Genomic DNA, 23,810 nt, shown 5'->3' with positions numbered 1-23,810 from the left:
GAAAAATGAGTGAAAAAGAGGGTCACACGTCAGATGTTTGGGAATATGTTAAACTTTGTTCTTTTTCTGCAGGAAATTGTTAAAAAGAAAGAGAGAAGGAACAAACCTAAGTTGTCCTTCCAGTAAGAAATATTTTTGTCTGTAAGGCTAGTGACTGGTAGCATTACCCGTATGTATGTGTATGTATGTGTGTGTACATTCATATATATGCACACACATTCTTACACTTCTATATGCATGTACCTACATGTGTATATATATTTATGTAAAACTCAGTTAATCCTAGTACTTTATATGGATAGCCGCTTCGGACAGTAGTGTATTTCAATGTGTTTCAGTTGCAGTTCCAACATTTTGCTCATGTATTAGTTGCCTTAGATCTGCTTATGTATATCTGACTACAGATATTTGAATACTCATTCACCTTCTTTAAAAACTTTCCGTTTTAGGTACATATGTTGAAAAAGTCCAAGCAGAAACAGAAAAAAACTGGAAGCCTGAAAGAGATGAGAGTGGATAGCATGGCAGTATCTGAAGGAGGACGCTAAGTGGAGACCTGTGCTCAGAAGCGAAGCAGCACAACTACTGTAGATACCGAGATGGTTCAGTAAAACTGAATGCAGACAGCTGGTGAAGAAGGGTTGCTTAGGAGTGTGCCTTTCATTGCATTTTAACAGTACTGGGTTCTACTTCGTCTTTCAAAGATAGTGCCTCATTGTTACAAATAACTATTATGCACCACTTGCCTCATTTGAGATGTTTACTTTGGGTTGCTTTTCCATAAACCATTTCCCAGTTTTTAATATATATGGAACTGAGGCCAAACAGAGATTCCAAGATGCCGAGATTTCTGCATCTATGTTCACAAAGATCCTTCCCCTCCTCCCAGCTTTTTCTTTAAGAAAATCATTCCATAGATAAGTTTTGGTGTATCTTTCCATAAATGAAAATGTGTTGTTTTAAATTAATGCTCATAGTAACCTCCAAACCAAAAAAAGGCAAAGACATGAGCTGCTGAGAACTCCTTGGATAAGTCCAAATAACATAGCTGAAACAGTACTACCGTAGAAGAGAAAAAATACAAAACACAGGAGAGATGATTTCTATAAAAGGAGCCCCATGCACTGGGAAGAAAGAAAGTACTAGAACAGTTGAGTCAAAATATTTCAGAGAGTTTATTTCAACAGTATTTAGACTGCATGAGTGAAGGGGAAACAGCTTTTAGAGCAAGTTGTCAACTGAAGTTGATAATAGCCTGTTTTAAAGAACATTTGAATTTCAGCAGCTACCACTCTAAAAAATGAACAACAATACCTGAGGCAGTATTACATTGTACTGCCTGTTTTCTATTGCTGAGACCATTATCTTTGACATCAGGCTTTTCTTCTTGTCTTTACTTGTGTTATCTCATTTTTGCTTATTTGTCACAGTTGGACTGTTACTTAACAGCAAGTTCAAAGACTAAAAGAATTGTCACTAATTAGTGTGAAACAGGTACCATTTAGTGTTCAGTAAAGTGAATTTGCACAGTGACACAGCAGAGCTGAACTGAAATACTGAAGAGTAACTTCACTGAGAAGACTGAGGAGGTATTGAAGCCTGTACATCTAATATTTTGTAGGCTTTGGGGATGTGATAGCTGTCATGAAAACTCACTTATCTAGTCAGCCTTCTCGAGTCTCCTGTGGGTGGTGTTAGCAGCTGTGGACCCAGGGACTTGGTGACTATTCTCACTGGGATGTGTGTTTTCTCCTCAGAGGTTGCCGCTCTTGTCTCCTGTGAGACTGAGATCACTCTTCTGTGCTTACCCACCTGCTGAAGACACAGGGATCCAGTAGTTCTTTTCTAGCTACTGCTGGTGACTGGCACTAGAGCTGATGTGTTGGTCCTGTAATGTGCTACATACATCTGCTCCTCGTGCCTGCAGTCATGTTGGTCTTCACTGACATCTTTACTGACATCAGTACTGGTTTTGTCTTGCTTTGGTCCTCCAGTGACTAACCTTTCACTTCAGGTCAACATCATAACGAGATGCCCTCTGAGCACAGTTGGTTGTGGAGCAAGGGGCCTGTGTGTTTTTGCCACGTGTGTGCATTGGTTCCCTGGAACTACTTCAGCTGTGCTGGCATGGATCAGAGTCCACTTAGCTAGCCAGTGTGATAACTTGTCCTCTGTTGCATGGTAATAACAAACCTGGCTGTGGATGGCATGACTTTGTCACTCAAGTGACATCTTCAGGAAGGTTCCTCTTGTTAGCATGTCTAGAAAAACATCTCCAGCTGCTTCAGGAAACTTCACTATAACTTTGAAACATGCAAAAGCCATTGTCCTGTGTTGGAGACCATTATGTGGTTAGATAGTCCGTGCTAGGTTTGTTGACATCAGTCTGTACTCTGAGCACCGTGCCATCTTCAGCAACATCTAGCCATTACCTGTGCTTTATATTTTCCAGTTAGGGTACAGACAAGGGTGTGAATGTGGGTACTATAAAACATTCATCTGTAGCATCAGACAGAGCTACACAGCTAAAGCTATAAACAGAGATGCAAGAAGGGCAGCTGCCTGCAGTCTCTCTTTGCTGCCCAAAGAGAGTGCTTACTGTTGTTGCTTACTGTTGTTGTAGAGATGCATTTGAAGGACTCCTCTTTTCATTGGAGCTTGTTATTTCAATTGTTAGTTTAATTTTTAGGAATTATCTTCACGTACTGCCACATGGACTAGAACTTATCGTTATTCAACATGCAAACTAGATTCATGCTGTGAAGGAAGTAGCATGGACAATACAGGAGGAGATAGTGTGGATACTCACCTGGTCATTAAACATGGCAGTGTCTCTGCTTCAGAACATGGTCAGGAAGGATTAACCGGAGCTCCTCCGGCATCCTGGTACCAGTGTTACAAGTAGGAGGGCTGTGCTGTATTTCAGGTTATGCCTTCTCAGGATGAAGCTCACAAATTAGAGAAGAAATCTTAAATACATTGCTGTTTGTAGTTGTCCAGAAAACCAAAGAAGCTGCTTTTTGTCTTTGGGGTAGTTGAAAAACTGTTTGGTCTTCTTTCTTATTGCTGGCTCAAAGATGGAGAGGAAAACTGCTAACTCTTTATTACAGAAAACATGCATAAACTTTCAAGCGTGTTGGTACTGACTATCTTCTACAGCCCAAGTTAGTAAGCCTGACTGTGTTTTTCAGATGGACATCATCCTGCAGCATGTAACTGACATTGTTCATGTTCCTGGCTCGTTAAAGGCCTGTCTGTCTGTCTTTGTTGCTCAGTATCTGTTATCTAAAATAACAAGAAACTCTTGGGCCAGAGTATTTTAATCAGAGGGCCTCTTACTGTGACATACCCTTCCTTCCATGGGGATTTTCCATACCTGGAATGCTGTAGGAGCCTGTCTCAGGGTAGCATTGTGTTAGTAAGGCAACACGGAAATATAAACGTGTTCTCCTTGCAACTGTCCAAGGAGATCCTAGTGGAAGATATGGAGGCTTTTAGTTTTCTTTTCTCTTTCTCTTTTCTCTTTTTCCATAAACTGACTCCCACATGTTGTTTGAGTAGATGAGTGCCACACTGGAATGAAAATGTATCTTAAGAAAAACACACTTGGCATTTAAGGTCTCTCCACATCATAGAGTGATTTTTAGTATGTTTTGAAGACAAAACAGATTCCTGGGTGGTGGAGATAGGAAAGCTCTTGTAAAGTTTTTAAAAGAAGAAAATCTCTGTTGAATGTCTCTATCAAGATGTTCCAGTTTCAGGTACTGTAGAGGCCAGTATATCAAGGGGATCATACTTGTTTTTTTGGTGTTTGTTTTTTTGTTTGTTTGTTTGTTTTTCTGACATTTGTATTACACTGATTATCTGTAAAGGCCTAGTATTTTCTTCCATAGGAGTGAGATTTCCTTGAAGAGAGGTGATAAAACTCTTTGCAGTTAATACGAAACATTTTCACTTAGCCTTCACATTGAACATAATAATGCAGTATACTTCACATCACAGTGGGCTGATACATGATTCTCAGCACTGAGTGGAGAGAGGAACGCTGTATGAGTACCTGGTGTTCACACGGCCAAGTGCTTTAAATAAGGCAGTAAGAAAAGTACTGGGAAGGAGGCTCAGTTCTGAACAGGCACGTGTTAATCAACATCAGGGACACAGAATCAGAAAGCATAACCCATGGATAGGGAGGAGATGCAGGCTTGCTGCTATCTAGAGCACACACCTTCATCCTGCCCTGCCTTCTCAGCTCACCTACAAACAATGGCAGGCACACAGAGCAGCACTAGCATCTTTCTTGCTGAGCTTCTGGTCTTTTATGTGGTGTCTTACTACACTTTCCTAGCATGGGGAGAAGAGGGATCCTGAAAGCCAAGGTTCATTTCAAATATCCCACTGTCACAGACAAGGAAGAAGGTGGTCAGTTGGTTAAAATCTGTTTCGATGGGCAAATACATTACCTCTGTTTTGAATTAGAACCTAAATTCAAAAGCTTATCCCCGAGATAAAAATACTACTTCAGAAAATTTGCTGTTTTTTCTCCCATGACTTTTAGACTTGATTGGAGTAGTTTAAATTGCTGATGCTTTCATTGCATTGATTTTTGTATGAAACTGGGTTATATTACCAAAAACATTTTGTTTATTTCTATACATTCGTATATGTGTGTGTACATATATACGTATGCGTATATGTGCACACACCCTTAAAATAGTCTTCCTTGTATTTCCATGAAAGGAAGTGGTGTGTGGTTTTTCGGCTCTTGCAAATAGCACTCACTTCTGGATCTCACCAGATTTGGTAAGAAGGCAGGGCTTGCTTTCTTGCTGGTCCCACTGGGGCTCTCAGCACACACTTCTAATGGATGTGTACTTTCCGACATGATAGCAATATAGTCAAAGCACAACTGTGTTTATAGTATCTGCATGTGTACAGTTTGAGCCCCTCTTACTCTTTCTAGGTTTTAATCAAGTCTTAGTGTGTTTAAAATCAATGGCAATGGCTGTTGTAATGTTTTAAAAACTAGAGGCTGTAGCATAGTCAACTGCAAGACTTAGATAAGGAACAAAACTAAATGAACAGTTCCAGACAATTGCTCGTTAATCTTCATTAATCTAGTAATCTTCATAGTTTCCCTCTTCAAAGTATTGCACAGATTACATTTCTTTAAAGAGCAAATAATGTACTGTGTCAATAATGTTTTGAATATCAGCTCTGTGGAATCGCTGAGCAGTTAGGCGTGCACGTTACCTTGCAGCAGTCTGTTGGCATGTAACCATCTCATTTCCAAATGAAGCCTCGTTCTGAGGGAGGAGAATGTAAGATGAACTTTTGCAACACCTAAAAAGGGCTTATGCTGGAGACAGAACAGATGTAGCTGCATGGGTATTTTGTAGTGTGCTCCAACTGTGTGTGCAGGTATGCTGTGCATTGCATGGCCACCTGCCTGTGCTCCAGCACTGAAACTTGGGGGTGCGCTGGCGTTGTGCACTTGAGAAAGCTGCCAGGAGACAGGTGTCTTTTGATCTGCGCCCCGTACCTCTCCCTTACTGCCTTGACATGAACTCTGCATTTTCCTTTCCTGCTAGGCTGCCTTCCCGCCCTTTGGGCCCAACCTTTATACTGAAACTGGTAACAAAGTCATGAGTGAGCTGGTGTAAAAGACAAAACAAATAGGCTGGTGAGGGTGTGCAGAGGGCAGGGAATGGAGATCCTGGTCTAAAACTCTGCTCTAGCTATTGGCCTTTAAGCTGTTCGTTGATTTCTGCTTCAACTTCTATTTCAGCCATTTTGCAGCTGTGCAGCAAACATTCAGCAACTACTGACATGCCTGGGATTCGTGGTGGCAGCACTGCCTCAGTTTTCAGCCCTTGACCTTGTATTCATCAGTGCATGTATCACTTCACAGACTTTTTGCACTTAACAGTAAATGCAGGTTAGATAGTTTTAGGGTGTGGCAAAATTGCAATGTTTGTACTTTTTTTGTAAATACGGGGATGATTCTACATAAAAATGCATATATAAAAATGCACTTTCAGGTAATGATGAACACAAGTTTGTAGAACACAACTGTTTAAAGTTTTAAGAGTTTCTTTGACTTGCAGTGTTCCTTGATCCCCGGCTCTGATACTGTGTTTTCAAAAGCTCTGCTTGGGAATGAGAGATGGTATCTTCCCCACATCGCAGTATGTATTTATATCTGACTGACTGAAAGTTCACATATATTTTTAAACAATTACAAATTGGCTGCTATTCTAAGATTTAGGCTTCTTAGTCTGATTTTATAATGCTTTAGAGTAATGTTAAAGTTTATTTATAATGTCAACATTTACTGACTTGACACTTGGCTTGTAGGAGAAGTCCAGCTCAAAGCCTTTGTTCCTTTGCTACTTACTGTATTTTTGAACAGTATAAGTATGGAATGCAGTGAAACAAATGCAATTTATTAATCTTAACATGCAGTTAGACCAGCAGTTTCAATGTTTACAGGACAGTGACTATTGATTGTAAACCTATACATGTCAGTTGAAACAGTGCATTCTCTTTCTGCATTCTGGAAGCACTGTTTCTGCTTCCCATGACAATTAATCGAATAGTTGCCTTCTGGTTTAGACTCCTAGCTACGTCCCTGTAGAGAAACTTAAATGTGGATTATGACTTTTCTGCCATTGATTCGTAGGGCAGACTTTGTACTGACACAAGTGTTGTATTGAATGTGTTTTCCAAAAGATTGACTTTATTTTTTTGTGAAGATAATTTATCAGAGTGTTTTATAAGCAATTCAGTGTTGTTAAAAGGTTGGTCTGAAGTCTTGAAATAAATGTATGTAGATATCAAAGATGTATCCCAAAGCGAAGTATTTTTAGTAGGACACTTACTGGTGTAGTTACCCCTCTGAGCTCTTCTCGCAACACACCCATTTAACATGTCACTGTGGCTCAAGTGTGTTATTTAGGAGAAGACTTGATTTCAGAAGACGTGGCTTCATTTACATTGTATGTGTCCTGTATTACACTTCTGGCAGCAACTCCAAATATAAGCACCAGCTATAGAAGGCTGAGCTTTTCGCGATACAAATCACTGTCAGATAAAGAGTAGAGAGCCTGCCCTTGTGCTTGACAGCAGGAATGCTACAAGTCTGGTGACTGTCTGGCCCTTCGAGTCATCTCTCGCTGTCCACAGAATGTGCCACATGTTGATCCTTTTGCTTTCTGAAGGAAAAAAGGCACAAATCAGGCCCATCCCTGTGTCAAACAGTTACAGCTTGCCTTGCCATGGCATCCCGTTCTTTGTGCTGCTGATCTTGCCAAATTGGGTAGCAAGAGGTGCTTGAAGAATTACTGAGTATTTATTGTGTACTTTTAGGTGCTTATGATGCCTTCACTGCTATTTTAAAAGAAAATTGTGGGGATCTGTATCATAGCAATAGCTGTATAACTCCAGCTTTCTGAACATGCCAAAAGCAAGTAATCCTTGAGATAGTTTAATTATCAATGGTGTAGATAGTAGCAATCAATACCTTGAATAAACTGCAAGTTCTAATTAATAGGAGTATCTCTGCTTTGAATGCAAAGCATCACAGAGTTTGTCATTTAGTATGGATTTTAGTGTCCCTCCTACTTAAAAACCACTCGTGACGTGTTAACTCTTCTCAAACTACAGCTTAAATAACTGTGGTTTTCACCTCTCGTTAAATCAGCCAACTTCAAGTAGTTTTTCAATGAGTGCTGTTTTAATATCAAGATACTCTAAGATGTTTTACAGCATTTTTGTGAATGTTCTAACACATTGTTAATAAATCAACTTGGCCCAACAAGCTAAGGTAAGCTGACCACCAAACAGTTACCTATTGTCTAGTGCTTATTCTTTGTGCACCTGCCTGATAATTCTGAGAAAACAAAGCGTAAGCATAAGCATTCAAGTGCTCGAAAACCTTCCACATTGTGTGCCTCAAACTAGTAATGCATTTTCACATTTACTTGCCCATTGGTTTCAGAAACAGGGTTTTAATGATGTAACTTGTTTCTCAGTGTCTGCCTTGCAAATCACTATGCTGTGGTAATTTGTATACAAATAACATACCTAATCTACTAATTGGTTTAAAAAAAAAAAAGTAATTTATAGAAGATGTACCTTCCTCGTATATTTAAGCATCTGTTTGTCCTTGGGTTGTGTTTGGAGAACAATTCTGTATATATTTGGCAATATGTTTGTGTTTAATTTGACTGTACATTTTGCACTGATTTGAAATTCTGTATTCTAAGTATTATTTACAAGTTCCAGAGATCTATAACTAGAATTTGTCTGTGAAAAATACAGTATCTGTTCCACCCTGGTTGTTCGTGGAGTAGTGGTGCTTCTTTGAAGATGGCGAAGTACACTTGGTGGGAGGGAAACGTACTTGGTTTCCAGCAGACACTGCTTGGGTTAAGTGTTCTGTAGCCTTGCTCTCTGCGAGGCTGGGTGGTGCTCCACACTGGGTCAGGGGCGGGTGGCTGCGTTGTAGCAGCCTCGTTCATTTCTTAGGTTTTAGTTGCTACAATGACGCCTACACACTGCTACATGTGCACACTCAGCAAGGGTCAAGCACTTCTGGAGCTGTTGTTTCTATGGGAAGCACCTACTCCAACCGCTGAAATCTGTGACGCGTAACACATTCTCTCTCTGCTGTGCTATCTTTCTTTGTTTTGTGAGTTACTTCAGTGATGATCCCAAATTTTCAAGGTAGTTTCATACAATTACTCGCCCTGTTTGCACTCCTGTAGAAGTTATGACGTGGTGATCTCAGGCTGTGGGGAACAGGCCCACGCATGGTCCCGTTGTGCTTGGCTGGGCAAGAGCTGGGCCCCAGGGGCCTTACCTTGGAGGGGGCTGGAGGAAGGGCTGCCTGGGGACCACAGCCCCCTTGCCCCTGGCCCAGCTGGAGACCCTGCCCCACCGTGGCTGGACAGCCTGTACCCTCCCTGCAGGACGGGGCCCTCCAGCTCCTGGCCTGCCTCTCATGGTGTCCATCACGTAGGCATCTCCACTTCAGAGGTCCCTGCTGCATCAGACCTTTCCCTGGCACAACGGAATTGTTTCTTCCCATTTTATTGAAAAATAGGGAAGGGATTGTTTTTGCCCTACCATCTCAGGGTGCACCTTGTTCCTTGGCGGTCTGCAAATCAAGAAGCTTCAAAGTAGCTACAATCACATCTAAAAAGCATGTATAGTAAAACTTGATTCAGGACTACTGTCCTGGGAAAAGATGGTAAGCAAACAAAATCCTGTGGGAAAAAAAGAAAAAAGAAAAAAAAAGGAAACAAAGAAATCCCCATGATACAACCAAGCTGCATGCTTACCAGCTTGCTTTAACAATGGAAGGAAAATGCTCCTTTCTCTGTTACTGGGAAACGCAAAGAAGCATTTTCCACTTATTCAGGTTCGAGCGGTGTTGTGGCACACTAAAACATGTTGCTCTTCAAATTCTATGCACTTCAACTTCTACACATATGTTTACAGATGCGACCTAGCACTTATTTCAAATATGCAATTATGGGAGCCAGCCAGGGTGTCCAGTGGGTAGAACACAAGTACCTTGAGGCCCAGGGAAATCTCTGTGGGTGCTCAATGTGGGACAGTCCTTCCGCTGCAGGTGGGCTTGTGGTCAGCATGCAGTGAGCTGCTGAACTTCTCTCTTCAGGAACCATGACCCAAATTCCATCCTTGAACACAGCCCTGGAAAAGAAAGAGACTGCAGTTTAACTCTCCGCTAATGGGGAAGAAGCAGGTAGCGATGAAAATGCGCTCCTCCTCCTTAGCAGAGCACTGCAGACATCTCCCAGAAGCTAAGGACAACGCTCAGTCCTAGGCCACATGAAGGTCTCTGAACCTTCAACCAAACTTAAACGAAGAGTGCTCTCTCTAACTGGCAAAGGGCAAGAGGAGGAGCAGAAAAGAAGCGTGAGCAAACGAGCTTCCAGGCTGGGGCTTCAGATGACCCAGAAATTCACTCTCAGTCAGGGGGGACAAGTGGGTGTTTGGGTATCCAGGGGACTGCACACCATCTTTAAGTGCATGGCACACACCTGAAGTGGCCTGTGGGCAAAAAAAGGTACCAGGTCGAGTTACCGTGTCACAAGGTCATGTCAGGGTGATGCACCATAGGCTTCAGTGGAAGATTTAAGATTTATGTTCTTTAATAGCACACCCAGGAACCCAGGTGGTTCCAAGGTTCCATGATGTACAGCTAAGTAAGAAAATAAAACTTCTAGACAAGTTAACTATAAAATTAAACTGAAGGGCAGATGGAGCCATTGGGGACATCGAGTTGTTCATCAGATGATGACTGGTCCCCTAAAGCAGATGCTTTCTTGTGAGGCACAGCTGAATACGGTGGGCTATGGCGCACAGGGGATCTGGATCGTCCAGGCTGGGTGGCCAAACACTGGAACGTGTGGCAACGGTGGCAGGGGCTGCGTTCCCTCCTTCCCAGGTCCAGCCTGTTGCAAAGCTGAGGTTTGTAGTTTGCAGACACACACGGTGCACCATGCATGTGATCTGTGCTGTACCTGGCTCTCAGACCTCTTTACCAGGAAACCCAGCTTCAAGTTTGCTCGGGGATCACAGGGAGAGAGGAGAGGGGAAACAATCGAACAACAACAACAACAGAACAATTACAGGCAGTTTAACAGAGAGGTGGGAGCACATCGCTCAGCCAGAGGAGTGTCCTGCCCAGGCACCTGCTGACCTGCCAGGGGCTTCTTTTAATGAATGAAAAGAGGGGAGAGTAGAGTTGGGTTCAGAAAACTTATGCTAAGTAACTGCACAAGGACAGCACCTCACCCCAGACCAGCATGGGGCACGGACTAGCTCTGTGCGTTCAGGGCTTCCCCCAGCCAACCTGCGCTGTGGACACCAGCCTCTGTTGTGGCAAGTGCTGGCACTGCTGTGAGGACAGTGCCACGCGGTCCGTGCCTGCTACCAAAGAGCCTGGTTAGAGCCAAGGGTTTCTGGGGATGCTGGTCACTCCTCTGCTCACTTGCAAACTGGTTGGAGGCCGGGACCTCCTGGCTCCAAGCAGCTTTTCCTCCTGCAATCCCCAAAGCCCACACAAGCAACCACAGCAGCTCTGGAGGCACGAACATCCCCAGCAGCAAGGACATCAGATGTGGATCTTGCTACTCCTGCTTCAAGCTGGCCAAGCTGGAAGAATTAATCCAGTTATGTGAGCCACACACCAGCTTACAGTGAAGGCAGTGCTCCCACATCTCTCCAGCAAAATGGGACAGCTTGGCCCTTCTCTCCATGAGCCTTTGGCTCCTGCTGGTATCTCCACCCTACTCATAAGTCCTCATTAGCCATTCCTTTTCCCGGACTCCTCGTCAGTCCTATAGAGAGCTCTGTACAGTGGCTTGCCATATTTGCTCTCCTTTTGAAACAGCTAACAGTTTTTCAACAGTTATTTTTTATGTTTTTTTTTTTTAACAGTTATGTTTTTTTAACAGCTATAAGTGAACACGATGTGGATTTTTTTTCAGTATTTTTAAATTTGTAACAGTGGTGTGTCAGCAGATCTGGTCATAAACTTTAAACCACAGCCTGCTATAACCTGTCCAAAGTCTCAGTTACACCTGCCTGCCGACGGGGTTAGTTTCTGTTAATTATAACTATTTGCCAGCTGTCTGCCAAGTGTTCAGCTGAGTGTTGGCACAAAATGACGGAGTGTCAATGAAGTACCATGCTACCAAAGCATGGACCTTAATTCTGACAATTCTTTCTTATGTATAAACAAAGCCGCTCTTGTGCTTGGCACAGCTTTGTGAGTTCGCTGCCCAGTTAACTGCACTTGCTGTTACACTGGAGGTTGCTGCCCTCTTGCTTTCTGACTGAGGATAGCCAGACCTTCCGATGGATTAGGGAAGGCTTTCAGGGAACCCTGCCTGGCCCACCGGGTGTGCTACTGCTGCTGGTTGAAAACACTGTAAGAGCAATGGTGTACTGTCGTTATGCAAAAATGCCTATAACATAACTATTTGGTCTGTGGATGTGTAACTTAATCTATTTTATTTTTTTTTTAATTATTTTTTTCTAAAGTTCTCCTCCTCCAAAACTATTGATGTTTTGGGGAGGGAAATAAAAAGGCAGTGAGGGGGGGTGATGAGGGTGCAGGCTCCCCTGGGCGACTCCACAGCTTTTTTTGATGGTCCCTCACGCTGCCTTCCCCATGGTGCCTGTCCCTGTCCCTGTCCCTGTCCTTCCCATGGGGTGATTCCCAGCACCAGGACATGTCGCTGAACCTGGACGCCCACATCACCAGTGCTGGGAGCAGAGGTGGTGCCACCCCATGTGCAGCATGAAGAGCACTGGCCAGCAGCTGCTGATCCCACCTGGAGGAGAAACTGAGAGTTGGTGCCATGCCTTGGTGGAGAGAGAAAGCTGAGCCTTTTCCCACAGCAGAGTTCCCCAAAGGGCCTACTGCTGCTGAAGCATGCATCACCCGTAGGTCTTGCTGGGTCCTGCTGGGAAGCGAGGTGCTCAGACCACAGGGCGAGCTGCTGCCCCAAGGGGGGTCCCGCCTGTCACAGGGACCCCCACAAGGGACATTGTCTCCTGTGGTAGAAGATCTGGCCCCCCGGCACCTGACTGCAAGGGGATGAAGGGCAGCACAAGGCATGACCCCACTGCCAGACGCTGCTTTTCCGCCCAGTGGCAGCGGCGCAGTGGGGAAACTTCCCCAAAACCACCACCAGCAGAGACCACTTCTGGCCAGGTCCTTCCGCACACCGGAGGCTCGCGATGCAGCGCCATCACCTCCACCAAGAAGCTGCGCTCAGGCACCAAAGCCGGGGCCGCTGCTGCTCTCACGAGGGGCGGGAGCGCAACCCCACCGTGCCGCCGGCGCCCCAGCCTCTGACGCACGCGGCGCCCACACGAGCTGACGGAGCAGAGCGCTCCTGCTCTCGCACGGGGCCTGCCCCAAAGAGCAGGCACCACGGCAGGATTAGGCCGTCGCTCTGCCCCGTGCTGCTCACGGCCACGCCAGCCGGACTGCTGACCGGCCCCAGGGCCTGCGGGGGATTACCGGCACAATTGGCTAAGGCAGACCCGGCGCGGCCACAATGGGAACAGCAAACGCTGCCCTGCACCGTCAGCTGGCGGCCCGGCCAGCAGCAAGCACCACACAAAGAGAAACGATGGCCCAGCACCTCCGTAAGCCGCCTGCGTTGCGGATGCTCACGCACGAGAGACGCAGCCGGCGGGGAGTGCCAGCCCAGCTGAACGGCACCTCCGGCTCACGGGGCAGGGCAGCTGCTGCCTGCACGCTCACCCCACAGGCACAGAGTGCCAGCGCTGCTGCAGCTCACCGAGGCAAGGGGAGAAGGGGATGCTGTCTCCACAGAGAACCAGTGGTCTTGGCATTCAGCATCAGTCATCACCTACACACAGACCCTCTTCTGCTTTTATTTGATTACTTTTTATGAATATTCAATTATTCTTTCCATTATCTCTTACTAAAGAATCTTGCCCACTTTAAACCTATGCCTTCATGTTTATATATATTCAATGTGTCTTTCTCCATAAATGTAGGTTTATATATGTATCTAAATACTGTAACTATGGATAAGTAAATAAAACAAATGCATTTTTACATACTTACACACTCCTTTACAGGTATGTTCCTATCTGTGTACACATGGTATGTAAATGTATATGCTTTCCTATCAGAGCACTTCCTGGTCCAAAGGAGGTGGCCTTGCGGCGCTGGACAAAATGGCAGCTGCCTCCCACAAAATGGCCGGGCTTGACTCAGGTGCTGGGCGGCGAAGCAGAGCTTTATGTCCTGTTCTATACCCACTCCATGAGCTGTCTGTGTGTGTTCGGGTACACATACATATGTGTACACACCTGCACGCACCCACAGGGCAGTGTGTGCACCTGTGCTTGCACACGCACAGTTGCTGTGCCCAGGAGGAACACACGTTAAACACACACATTTACACACCTCCTGGAGGCACCGGGCAGCAGACCCACCAGACACGGCTCCTTCCCTCATGTGAGAGCCCCAGCCGCTGCTGAGCTGAGCTTCACGACCCTCTGAGGAGGCGGAGGAGGTGCTGGTCACCTGCCAGCACGGAGGAACAGGAAGTCCATCTCTCCTGGGGACCCTCTGAGTGCTGTGGGGATGCCATGGCCTGGATAAATGCATAAAGTCTCAATTCAATATTAAAGCTTGGATGGTGAAAAGCATGGGAAGCCTTTCCTCCTGCCCATGGCCCCATGCTGAGACAACCAGGGGAGCTCAGAGGCATTCAGCACAGAGCAGATCGGGCGGCTGGGGCTGCACTGTTGTGGCGAGCAGTGTTGAGTGCCTGCCCCATGGCAGGGCACTCCATGGGGACACTCCAGTGTGTCACAGCCATGTTGGCCCGTGGGGATGGGGAAATAAGCTGCTCCCACAGCTGAGTCAAGTGCCTCTCCCACAGCAGAAGTGCCCTATCTGAGGAGGTGGTGCTGTGCCTGATTACCAGGCTGTGAAAGTCGTTTGGTCTGGGTCTCTGCCTGTCAGGCCCAGAAATGCAGGTCTGCCTGAGACACATCCCTTTGCTTCCTCTGCCTGGCCCAGGGCCAGCCACAGCCTGCGCAAACCAAACCCCACCTGAACCTCTTGTACATTTATTGATTTCTGTGTGTTTATTGAGAAGGCACAAGCCTTTTAAAGTTGTGGGCAAACACAGAGCCGCCTGTGTAATAAGTGCTTGATATTACCCACCGCAATGAGGCCTCCTGCAGGGTTCCACTGCTCCTCTGCTACTTCCACAGGGCCAAGGAACTCACCAAGTGTTAATTAAAAGCTTGTAGGCAGACACATGTATGTCTTTGCTCCTCGCATTATGCTCGGTCTGCAGCGTGACCATGCTGCATAACCGGGGGACTCACACAAACAGACGTGCTGCCAGAGCTCAGCAGAGCGACGGAGCTCATGAAGCTGCTTCTGCTCACTCTGCACAATCCCAGCTGTCAGGCCGCAGTCAGGCTGAAGGCAAACCTTCCCAGCTCCCAGGCTTGCTAACCAAGAGCTGAGAAACGTCTACGAGCAGCTTCCTAAACTGCTTCTCAGCCCTTCCAGTTTGTGTGCTGCAGGAATCCTCAGCAGTCTGCCTGGGTACCTCTCCATCGTGTGGTCATCTCGCAGCAAAGCACTACCTGGGCACAGGTTGTTAAGTTTTTGTTCCATACCCAGGACTTCACTGTCACAGCTGTGTAGAAATGCCCAAATGTAGAACAGAAAACAATTGTTTCTCGTTTAAGAAACACATTGAGAATGATTCTGTTCCCATCTTTCCATAACATTTTATCTGGACTTGGAACAGGTTGCATGACAGACAGAATGTCCTGACTGGACTGATAAAGGTAGAGAAGAGCCTCATGCTGCACACACCTAGTTCAGCCCTATTCCTATCCACAGATGTTTTGAGGAGCACATGTTACACTGATGTCTCTGAGAAAGAAGTGTTTGGGTACAAGACACAGACCTCTTTCTTACAGCCCGGGGAATCAAAGCAATGGATGCTCCTTAACCCTTCCCTATGTCTGTGTCTCTCTAAGTCTTCTGTCCTTGACCCCATGCCCTGAGTGTCCGAAACCCATCAGTGTGTACCCTCAACCCCTGACTTCTAGTCTTAGTTTGAGCACTGTTTCTTCCAGACTAACAATTCCTGCATTTGTTCCTTTAGCTGCTCCTGATGAAGTCTTTCTGCATCCTTTGGGACCTGCTGGCCTCTCTCACAACTTGCAAAACCTCCTTGGCTATTTTGTGACCTGCCAGTGTCCTGACCTCTTCTTCTGCCCTTTTCTTTGTCTCCTTTGCCTGCTCCTGTCTCCCTTCTGACCATCTCCCTAGCTCTATGGCCTTGCTCCCTGCCTCCTTCCCAGTGCTGGAGCCATGACCATGTATTGCTGTGGTGGAAACAAACCTAGGGGGCTGCTTGTTCTCCTCCTCCTTGGCAGCTGGGGTGAGCACTGCCTGTCCCTTGCTGAGAGTGGAGTGGCTTTGTACCGCAACCAGCGATGCCCTCCCTCTGCCTGTCTTGCGCCTCCATCTCCCCCCAGGAGCAGCACGGGAGCAGCTAGAGCATCTGCAGCTGGTCTCCTTTGGCAGTAGGAGAATGGAGACCACACTGGCTTTGCCAGGACTCCAACTGGACACATGGGCACGCTGGGCATGATCCATCATCACAGCCTCCCCATGGCTACTGGGGAGACCATGGTGCTGCAGGGACCTCATGTGTGATGGCGTACAAAGTGCTGGGAAGCTCCCTGTGCCCAGGGACCTGAGGACTACCAGTCTGGAATGGACCAGCGCTGGCACTGAGATGCAGCCACCTCTGTGGTAGCAGCCAGGCTTGGTGAGGTTGAGGTGCTTCCTTCACGCTTGCCAGGAGCACAGCAGCCACACATGGTTGTAGTCCTCCATGCTGCGTAAGGACCAAAGAGCTAACTAAGCTCCTAGAGGAGCTGCTTGGTGCACCTTGGCAAGAAGAAGCCGTATGTCCGCAGAAATGGCCTGGCTGTCTAGGCTGTATCTCCGCACATTCATCAGGACAAACTTCACAAAAGCTGCCAGTATCTGGTGAGCTCCAAAGAGGCGCTCAGTTCCCACTACAGCCAGGGGAGCATGACCGATTCAGGAACCCCTTCATCTCCCACCACACACAGGCAGGGGAGGAATGCTCTGAGGAGATAAAGAGAGGCTGAATGTCCTTGAGGCTTAAGGGAGAATAATGGAGTGATTGACCGCAGTTGCTGGAAAAACAGCCAAACACATCTCAATACCAGAGGGAGCCTTTGTTTTAGACAGTTGAAATCAGCTAACCATAAAAACCAGTTGTGTAGCTGGCTGTCTCTGACTTCAAGAAATGCAGACTTAAAGCAGAGCAACACTAGTTTTAGAGGGTGTACATACTGCTAAAATAACATAGCTTGTGTATGTACTAGGTGCTAAATGCTATGATCCTATGACTAATCAATGTTTATTTATTCATTACAGAGGTAGCTACAGCCAGTATTTAGCTTACTGCTTTACTTTTCTGAGGAGCCCTGTCCTTCTCTCAGGAAGGGATTTTGCCTGTGGTTACTCTGCCTTTGCCTAGGAGCTGATGAAGTTGCACTACAAGCACCATGAAGCCCAAGCAGCTGAGATACACATCCTGCCAGGAGGTCCTCACTCTGCAGTGGCTGTGGCCTCAAGCTGCAGGTACGCATGGTTCACTCCCTCAGACCCAGAGGGTGAGGAAGGAAGAAATATGCTCACCCACATGTCACCTGTGGGACAGTTAGTTGTCTTCAGCAGCACAGGTTCTCAGCTTCCCTCTTTGCCTTATAATAGTAATTTAGCAAGTATAATAGGGCACAATTTAGCAAGTATAATAGCAAGTACAAATACCTCAGAAACAATGAACAAAGGACCTCTAAAAAGTGAGCTCCAGGCTTGAGCTGGTGGCAACCCATATATGCCTTCTTTGCAATTAGGGTCAGTCAGTAATGCGACCAAAAGCATATTCTGGAGATGAATAATGAGATTTACAGTTACACTGTAATTCAACAACATACTGGAATTGCAGTGGTCTGTGAAATGTAATGTGAATTTATATTGTGATTGCTGAATCATTGTACTAAACCAAAATCCCTTTTAAATGCAAATAGCGTCAAATAAGAAAACTCCATATTAAACATTGAACCCTCCATGTGTAAGATATCTAGAAAAGCCTCATAGAGAACATAGGACTCTGACAGGAAGCAGTCTCTAAAGGCTGTCATGGTGGTACCAGAAGGCAGCTGTCAGCAAGTCTTGGGCAGCCTCTACCGGGAGCTCTTTACGTGCACACTCCAGTGCAGTACAGAGCACAAGCAAGGGTCAGCATCTCATCCTCAGCCCCCAGTGTATGCCCCTGCAGTCTCCTTTTGGCACTGGCCTGCTTCTGTGCGGCCAGCCTCTGGCTTGCTTTGGCAGCCCTCCATTGATTTGCCATCACGAAACTTGGCCTGATGTCCCCTTTAAAAATGTCCTTAGGAGCAGATCACATCTCCACAGGATCACAGAATTGTTTAGGTTGGAAAAGACCTCTAAGGTCATCAAGTCCGACCACTGACCTAGCAGTGCCGAGTCTACCAGTAAGCCATGTCCCTAAGCACCACATCTACACGTCTTTTGAATGCCTCCAGGGGTGGTGACAACCACTTCCCTGGGCAGCCCGTTCCAATGCCTCACAACCCTTGCAGTGAAGAAAGCTTTCCTGATATTCAGCCTAAACCTCCCCTGGCACAATCTGAAGCCATTTCCTCTTGTCCTACTGGGGACAAGAAGGGGATGTTGCTATGGGCGAGCTGCGGGGTTATGGGGCCAGGATGGTGGTTTTATTTGCTTTGGACGGCCGGCAGGTGTAAGAAGGGACACCCCACTCTCACAGGATTCACAAATGGAGCTGCTTATGTGAATTAACTTAAACCACGCTTCGCAGCCCCTCCTTCAGCCCCTGCCACGTGGCAGCTGGGCACGGCCCCGGACCCGCCGCCCGGGGCAGGGGGCGCTGAGGCGGAGCGGGCGGGGCGGGGCGGGGCGGGGCACCACAAGATGGCCGCCCCCCCCCTCCGGGCCGCGCCTCTGAGCGTGCGGGGGGCAGGGGGGAGCTCAGCAACGCGCACGCGCGCCACACGGGGGCGGGGCGTGCCGAACGGCGCAGCGAGGGGCGGGGGTTGTCCGCGGGCGGGCGTGGGAGCGATCCGCCTCGAGAAGCGATTGGGCGCCGCCTTCGCGCCCGCCCCCTCCCGGAAGGAGGAGGTGAAGCCAGGCCCCGCCCCCTGCCCCACCCCGTTACGGGCTGCCCGTGCCCGGCCGTGCCCGGCCCCGCGGTGGCGGCGGCGGGAGCGGTGCGAGGCGGCGGTAAGGGAGGCGCGGGGCCGCCGCGGGGGGAGGCGGCGCGGAGGGGCGGCGGGTCGGCCCTGAGCGAGCCCGACCCGGGGCCGCCGGGCGTTACCGTGAGCCCCAGAGCCCGCTGCTGCCGCCGCGGGTCCTCGCGGGTGGGGATGTCGCGGCTGGAGGCTGCGTTGGGCTTCACCTTTGTACTCGGCTGCCTGCCGTCCGGCCCCGCCGAGCGGAGAGCCTCCGCGGCTGCTCCTCGCAGGACGTGCAGGAGGATGTATTTATTCCGTGTTAGAAACTGCAGGCAGCGTGACGACTGATTTCCTTGCTCGTAGCCTGCCGCTGGCGGCGGTGTGATGCAGTGCCTCCGCGCTGCCCCTCTCCGTCGTTATTGCGCTTCGGAGTCAGCTCTCGGATCTGCCTTCCCAGGCTGTTTGCTACTTTTCCTACTTCTCACTCTGTGCCCCGCAGTAATGGGTGTCGTGTTTGTTTTCCCTAAGCAGGTATTAACATAGTAAGCTCAATTCGGCTAGTTCAGGTTCGGGGGACTTCTGAGAGTCGTGTTAAGGAAGTAAGGATTTGAATATATTATTTAAATGAGAGAGTGAGGAAGGAGGACCCCAAATAATTTCTGTTTCTCTTGAACGTACGTGACATGGAACAAAATTGCAGACTAAGCTGCCCGCTTGGTGTTCCGTTTATGCAATTGAGACTTTTAGTGTCAAGTCAAAACTTAATGCGCTTGTCCAGGCCATGGTGTCCCCACAGCACTGAGAAGGTCCCCAGGAGAGATGGACTTCCTTTTCCTCCGTGCTGGCAGGTGACCGGCACCTCCTCTGCCTCTTCAGGGGGTGGCCGTGAAGCTCAGCTCAGCAGCGGCTGGGGCTCACAGGAGAGAAGGAGCCGTGTCCAGCAGGGCTGCCGCCCGGTGCCTCCAGGAGGTGTGCGTTTAACGTGTGCTCCTTCTTCTGGGCGCTGTAACTCTGGTCTGTAGAGGAGCTGGGAGTGATGTGAGGGTGTCTGTGGTAGAGGCTGCTCCAGGACAAGTAAACGAAACACACTGGTGTTTCTGCGAGAGCAGGAAGTGCTGGGGTGACTGCCTGGAGTGCCCTCCTGCCCCGAGCAGAGTTAAGTGCGCCCGCAGCCATTTACCAGATGCTGTGAGGATTTACAAGATGCCAGAGAGACACTGGTCTATGCGATTTCAGTGACAACCTGCCCTCCTGCAAGACAAAACGCGTGTTGTTGAACCAGTGATACTGAAACTTCTGTGACCTCTTCTGCTGATTTGTAGCAGCTGATTAAACTGCTTTTGTAAGCACATGTTCACACACAGTGCTGTATGCCCGTGTGGTGTTATGTGGATCTACGGGTGTGTAAATATGAGCATATGTGAACACAGAATACAGAGACACCAGCTCAGGTTAGTAAGCTGCTGTGTGTGCATGAAGTAAAGCTGATCAAGAGTTGGACTTAATGCTCTGCTTTCTTGCCCAGAGTTGGGCCATCGTGTGGTTGGGGTGCACCAAAGCAGGCATGGTGTTAGTAGCTCTGTGTGGACTGAAATGTGTACTGTAGCGCCTGAAACATGCTGAGGATTGGGACTTCTCTTCCATTTCAAGTTGGTGTGATTTCCCCCCAAAAAAGGGAAACAATGGGGAGAGGTGTCCTGGGGACCAGCCAACTGTGCAACTACTCTTTTAGGACCAAGGACGTCAGCTCCCTTGCCCAAAATTTATCCTTGCTGGTTTGGGTCAGGACCAAATTGCTTTAATCTGTGCAGCCCTATCCCTCAGGCATTGACTGGGGTTGGGCTCGACGGCCGTGCCCAAACACCTTCCTCCCTCAGCATCTCAGTGGAGGCCAGGCGTGAGCTGGGTTGGTGATCATGAGGGGGTTTGGACCGCGATGCTGGTGGAGAGCGCCTGGAGCGGCTGTGCCAGCAGCAGCAGCACCTGCTGGAGAAGGAGCTCCCTGGTGCTTTGTAACTGCAACTGGTGGACCTAGAAGACAGGGAACACATGCCTGTGAGCGGACGAGGGATGGGAACTCCCCTGGCACCCATCTTCAGACTGGGGCCGCGCCCTGAGCAGGAGGGAGCCCTTGTCACAGCCCAGTCCATGCGTGGGGGGCTGCCGCCTTGTTCCAGCCGCCATTTTGCATGAGGGGTCTGCCATTTTGTTCCATGCCACACAGCTGCTCTGTGATCAGTCCTTGGCCCCACCACATGTGGCAGGATCCCGTGTGGCGTGTGAGAATGGTGGCTGCTGTTTTCGGCTCTGTCATGCCCCTCATCTGCCCATGCCACCACACAGTCCACCTGCAGGAGCTGGCCCCTGCCAGCGTCCCCACAAATACATCAACGTCTCCAAAGTCACCGAGCCATTTTGTGGCCACTCACCTGTGGAGGGAGGTTGAACAGCGAGTGGTGGTGTTAGCTTGTGTTTGTTAAAATGCTTCTTTTTCTTCTTTTGGGGTGGAGGGGTTATAGGTGAAGATGCAGGAGCCTGACCTGGTTGCGAAAACGCTGCGAGCTGTTCTTCACTCCAATAAACATGGCGTGCCCCTGTCAGAACTTCAGAGTGAATACAAACTGCTGACTGGCGAGTGGATTCCCTTCAGGCTCTTAGGACATAACACGCTGGAAGGCTACCTGGAAAGCATCCCAGGAGTGGTCAGAATCGAAGGGAATAAAATGGGGGAGGTAAGCATCCGTGATAAATGAGAGAGATGCAGCAAGCTGGAAATGGCATTCATGTTTGTAAAGTGTACAGAGTTCATAATTTTACCTCTGCCCATGTCATGTTTGGTGTTGTTTGTTTTTTTTTGAGAAAAATAATGTGTGTGGTACACTAATGCTATCAGAGGTAGAATATGTGGCATAGACCAGGTGCCCCTTACTTTCATGAGTCTGCATATGGATCAGAAAGTGCCATTTGCAGAAGGTGGAAGGTTATGGGGACTTTCCCCCCTGTGCAGGACTTCTGGCTGGAAAGATCCTTTGCCTGACAATAGAGCTGTGGTCCCTGTTTCAACATATTTTCCTCTGGGGGATATTAGCGGGTTGTCATGGGAACAAAACGCTTACTCTTGTGCACGTGTCTTGAGCATGTTTTCGGGATGCGGTTCTGGCATCTTTTTCCTACACCAGAACTGTTGTAGGTGCCATTGTGTACAATCCTGACAGTGTTTGCTTGAGGCTTGGTGCTCTTTTTTTTTTTTGTCAAGAGTTGCAGTGCTGCAGGACTTTGAAGACTTGCCATACAAGTCTGTGAAGAGCCCATACAAGGGAGGTGTTATGATGTGCCTCAGCTTAGCAAGTTTGTGGGGGACAAGCAGTCAGTGCAGATGTCGTGGATCCACTCTTTTATTTGTATTTATGGAGGAGGTGGAGCAGAGCTCAACAGAGAAAATGAGTGTGGTATAAGTTTTCCTTTATTCCTCAGCCTTGCTGCAATAGCTTGTGTTGTCTGCCAGCTTGGAAGCAGCTTGCCAGAACCACAGGCCTCCTTGTCTGAGTCTGAAGTTTCTGGTTATGAGTTGGAAGGCAATACTATGCCTTTCCGCATCTCTCTTGATGGTTGACCCATTAGCTGTGTGACTGTAGATGATGTGTTAGAGAGGAGAGCTTGAAGCCTCTTGCTGGTTGGAGCCGTTTCTGAAATCTGTGTCAACTTGGGGAGAGGAGCAAGCTAGCAGATGTTTAACAAAATAGTATGGCTGTAACACGAGGTCTGTAGAGACAGTGACTAAGGCCATGTCCATCTACTGGCTCAGCTGGGTCAGGGTGGCATCTATGAGCTCAGAACTAGGTCCTCCTGGTTAGCTGTGAAGAGTGTGATAAGAGGCATCCTTGAACTCTTTGGATTTTATGCAGATGCCTGGAAAAGTGGCCGTGTTCTTAAGCAAGCGGATCCCTTGTTGCCTTTTTGCAACTGTCAGAATTTGCCCTTTTGCAACAAGTAACCAAATCTGAGGTTCTCTTTTGCTTGCTCCAAGTCTGCATGGGCTGCAGCTATGCCAGTAACATGAATGCAGATACCTCTGGGACAGTCTGTGGTGCTGCAACTTAATGCTTCCTCATGGTGGCTCTGGCTAATAGCCATCTGTTTCTAACTTGGGCCTTGCAGGGTGTAATCTGTTATCCTCCCTTTCCCTTGAGAGCCTTGCTTATCCTGTAATGCAACGTATGCTGAGAGCCCTGTGGACACTTGGGTAATGCTAGAGGCGGTGCCTTCCCTGAGGCAGCTGTGAGGAGAGATTGAAATGTAGCTTTACGAGGTAGAAAAAGAGGAAGAAACTAAACAGGGCTCTTGAGGTAGTTCAGTAGGGATCACTTTGGTTTTGGTGTGCTGTTAATGCTCTACATGACTGAAGCAACTAAAAGGAAGCACTCTGAAAACCTGGGAGGCAGAAATTGCTCATGAAGACTGAGCCCGTGTTGTTGCTTTATGACTCTCCTGTGTCTGCTATTCAGAATGCAACCTGGGCAGACACTGGGCGGAGGGTAACAGGTGTGGTTGTGTACTAGCAGGGGCTGGGAACTGCCTTGTTTTGAGTGTCTTTTGTGAAGAGTGAGGAGAGGCAGAAGGGGGAGGATTCTTTGCCCTCAGGTGACACTCTTTTGGTTGTATACCTTTTTTAACCAGGAGTGATGGAGGGAGGGTGAGGATGACCAGCAGTCATGTGAGGCAACAGAGGACAAAGCCACAAGAAAAACGTGTGAGGTGAATGAAACAGAAGGGACACTGTAATCAATGATTCAGGGCTGACAGTTGTCCATCCTGAGTGCATCCTCGTGAACAAGGAAATGCCTGTTAGGATTGTGAGGAGGAGTCTCACCCTTTTTTTGGAAATGAGCACAACTGAGCACCTCTCCCAGGTGCCTGTACACTCCTGCAGACAGCGT

General features: G+C 48.0%; 2 protein-coding genes and 1 long non-coding RNA gene across 7 annotated transcripts in view; 2 read left to right on the top strand and 1 right to left on the bottom strand.

Annotated features, from left to right (window-relative positions):
• The window catches only part of DGKQ (diacylglycerol kinase theta), a 93,135-nt gene extending 84,800 nt beyond the window's left edge, over positions 1–8,335 (top strand). For both annotated transcript variants that reach the window (XM_083816208.1, XM_083816207.1), the window contains one exon: positions 450–8,335. In XM_083816208.1, the coding sequence (XP_083672334.1) occupies positions 450–548 (99 nt within the window). In that variant the 3' untranslated portion in view covers positions 549–8,335. The remainder of the gene's footprint in view (positions 1–449) is intronic.
• LOC310889147 lies at positions 3,797–19,401 on the bottom strand. Its single transcript, XR_014576402.1, has 2 exons — positions 19,098–19,401; positions 3,797–9,717 (listed from the first exon to the last, which is right to left on the bottom strand). It is a non-coding gene; the product is annotated as an uncharacterized lncRNA (long non-coding RNA).
• Positions 18,770–23,810, top strand: part of TDRD7 (tudor domain containing 7) — a 45,581-nt gene continuing 40,540 nt past the window's right edge. For 2 of the 4 annotated variants that reach the window (XM_083816205.1, XM_083816204.1), the window contains exons 1-2: positions 18,800–18,922; positions 21,384–21,605. In XM_083816205.1, coding sequence (XP_083672331.1) covers positions 21,399–21,605 — 207 coding nt within the window. In that variant the 5' untranslated portion in view covers positions 18,800–18,922; positions 21,384–21,398. Of the gene's footprint in view, positions 18,923–21,383; positions 21,606–23,810 lie in introns of all 4 variants that reach the window. The other 2 variants (XM_083816203.1, XM_083816202.1) reach the window with 2 other exon arrangements.

This window comes from Anser anser (genome assembly GCF_964211835.1).
Source record: "Anser anser genome assembly, chromosome: Z".
In the NCBI taxonomy this organism is placed as follows: domain Eukaryota; kingdom Metazoa; phylum Chordata; class Aves; order Anseriformes; family Anatidae; genus Anser; species Anser anser.
This window is presented reverse-complemented; position numbering and strand designations above follow the sequence as displayed.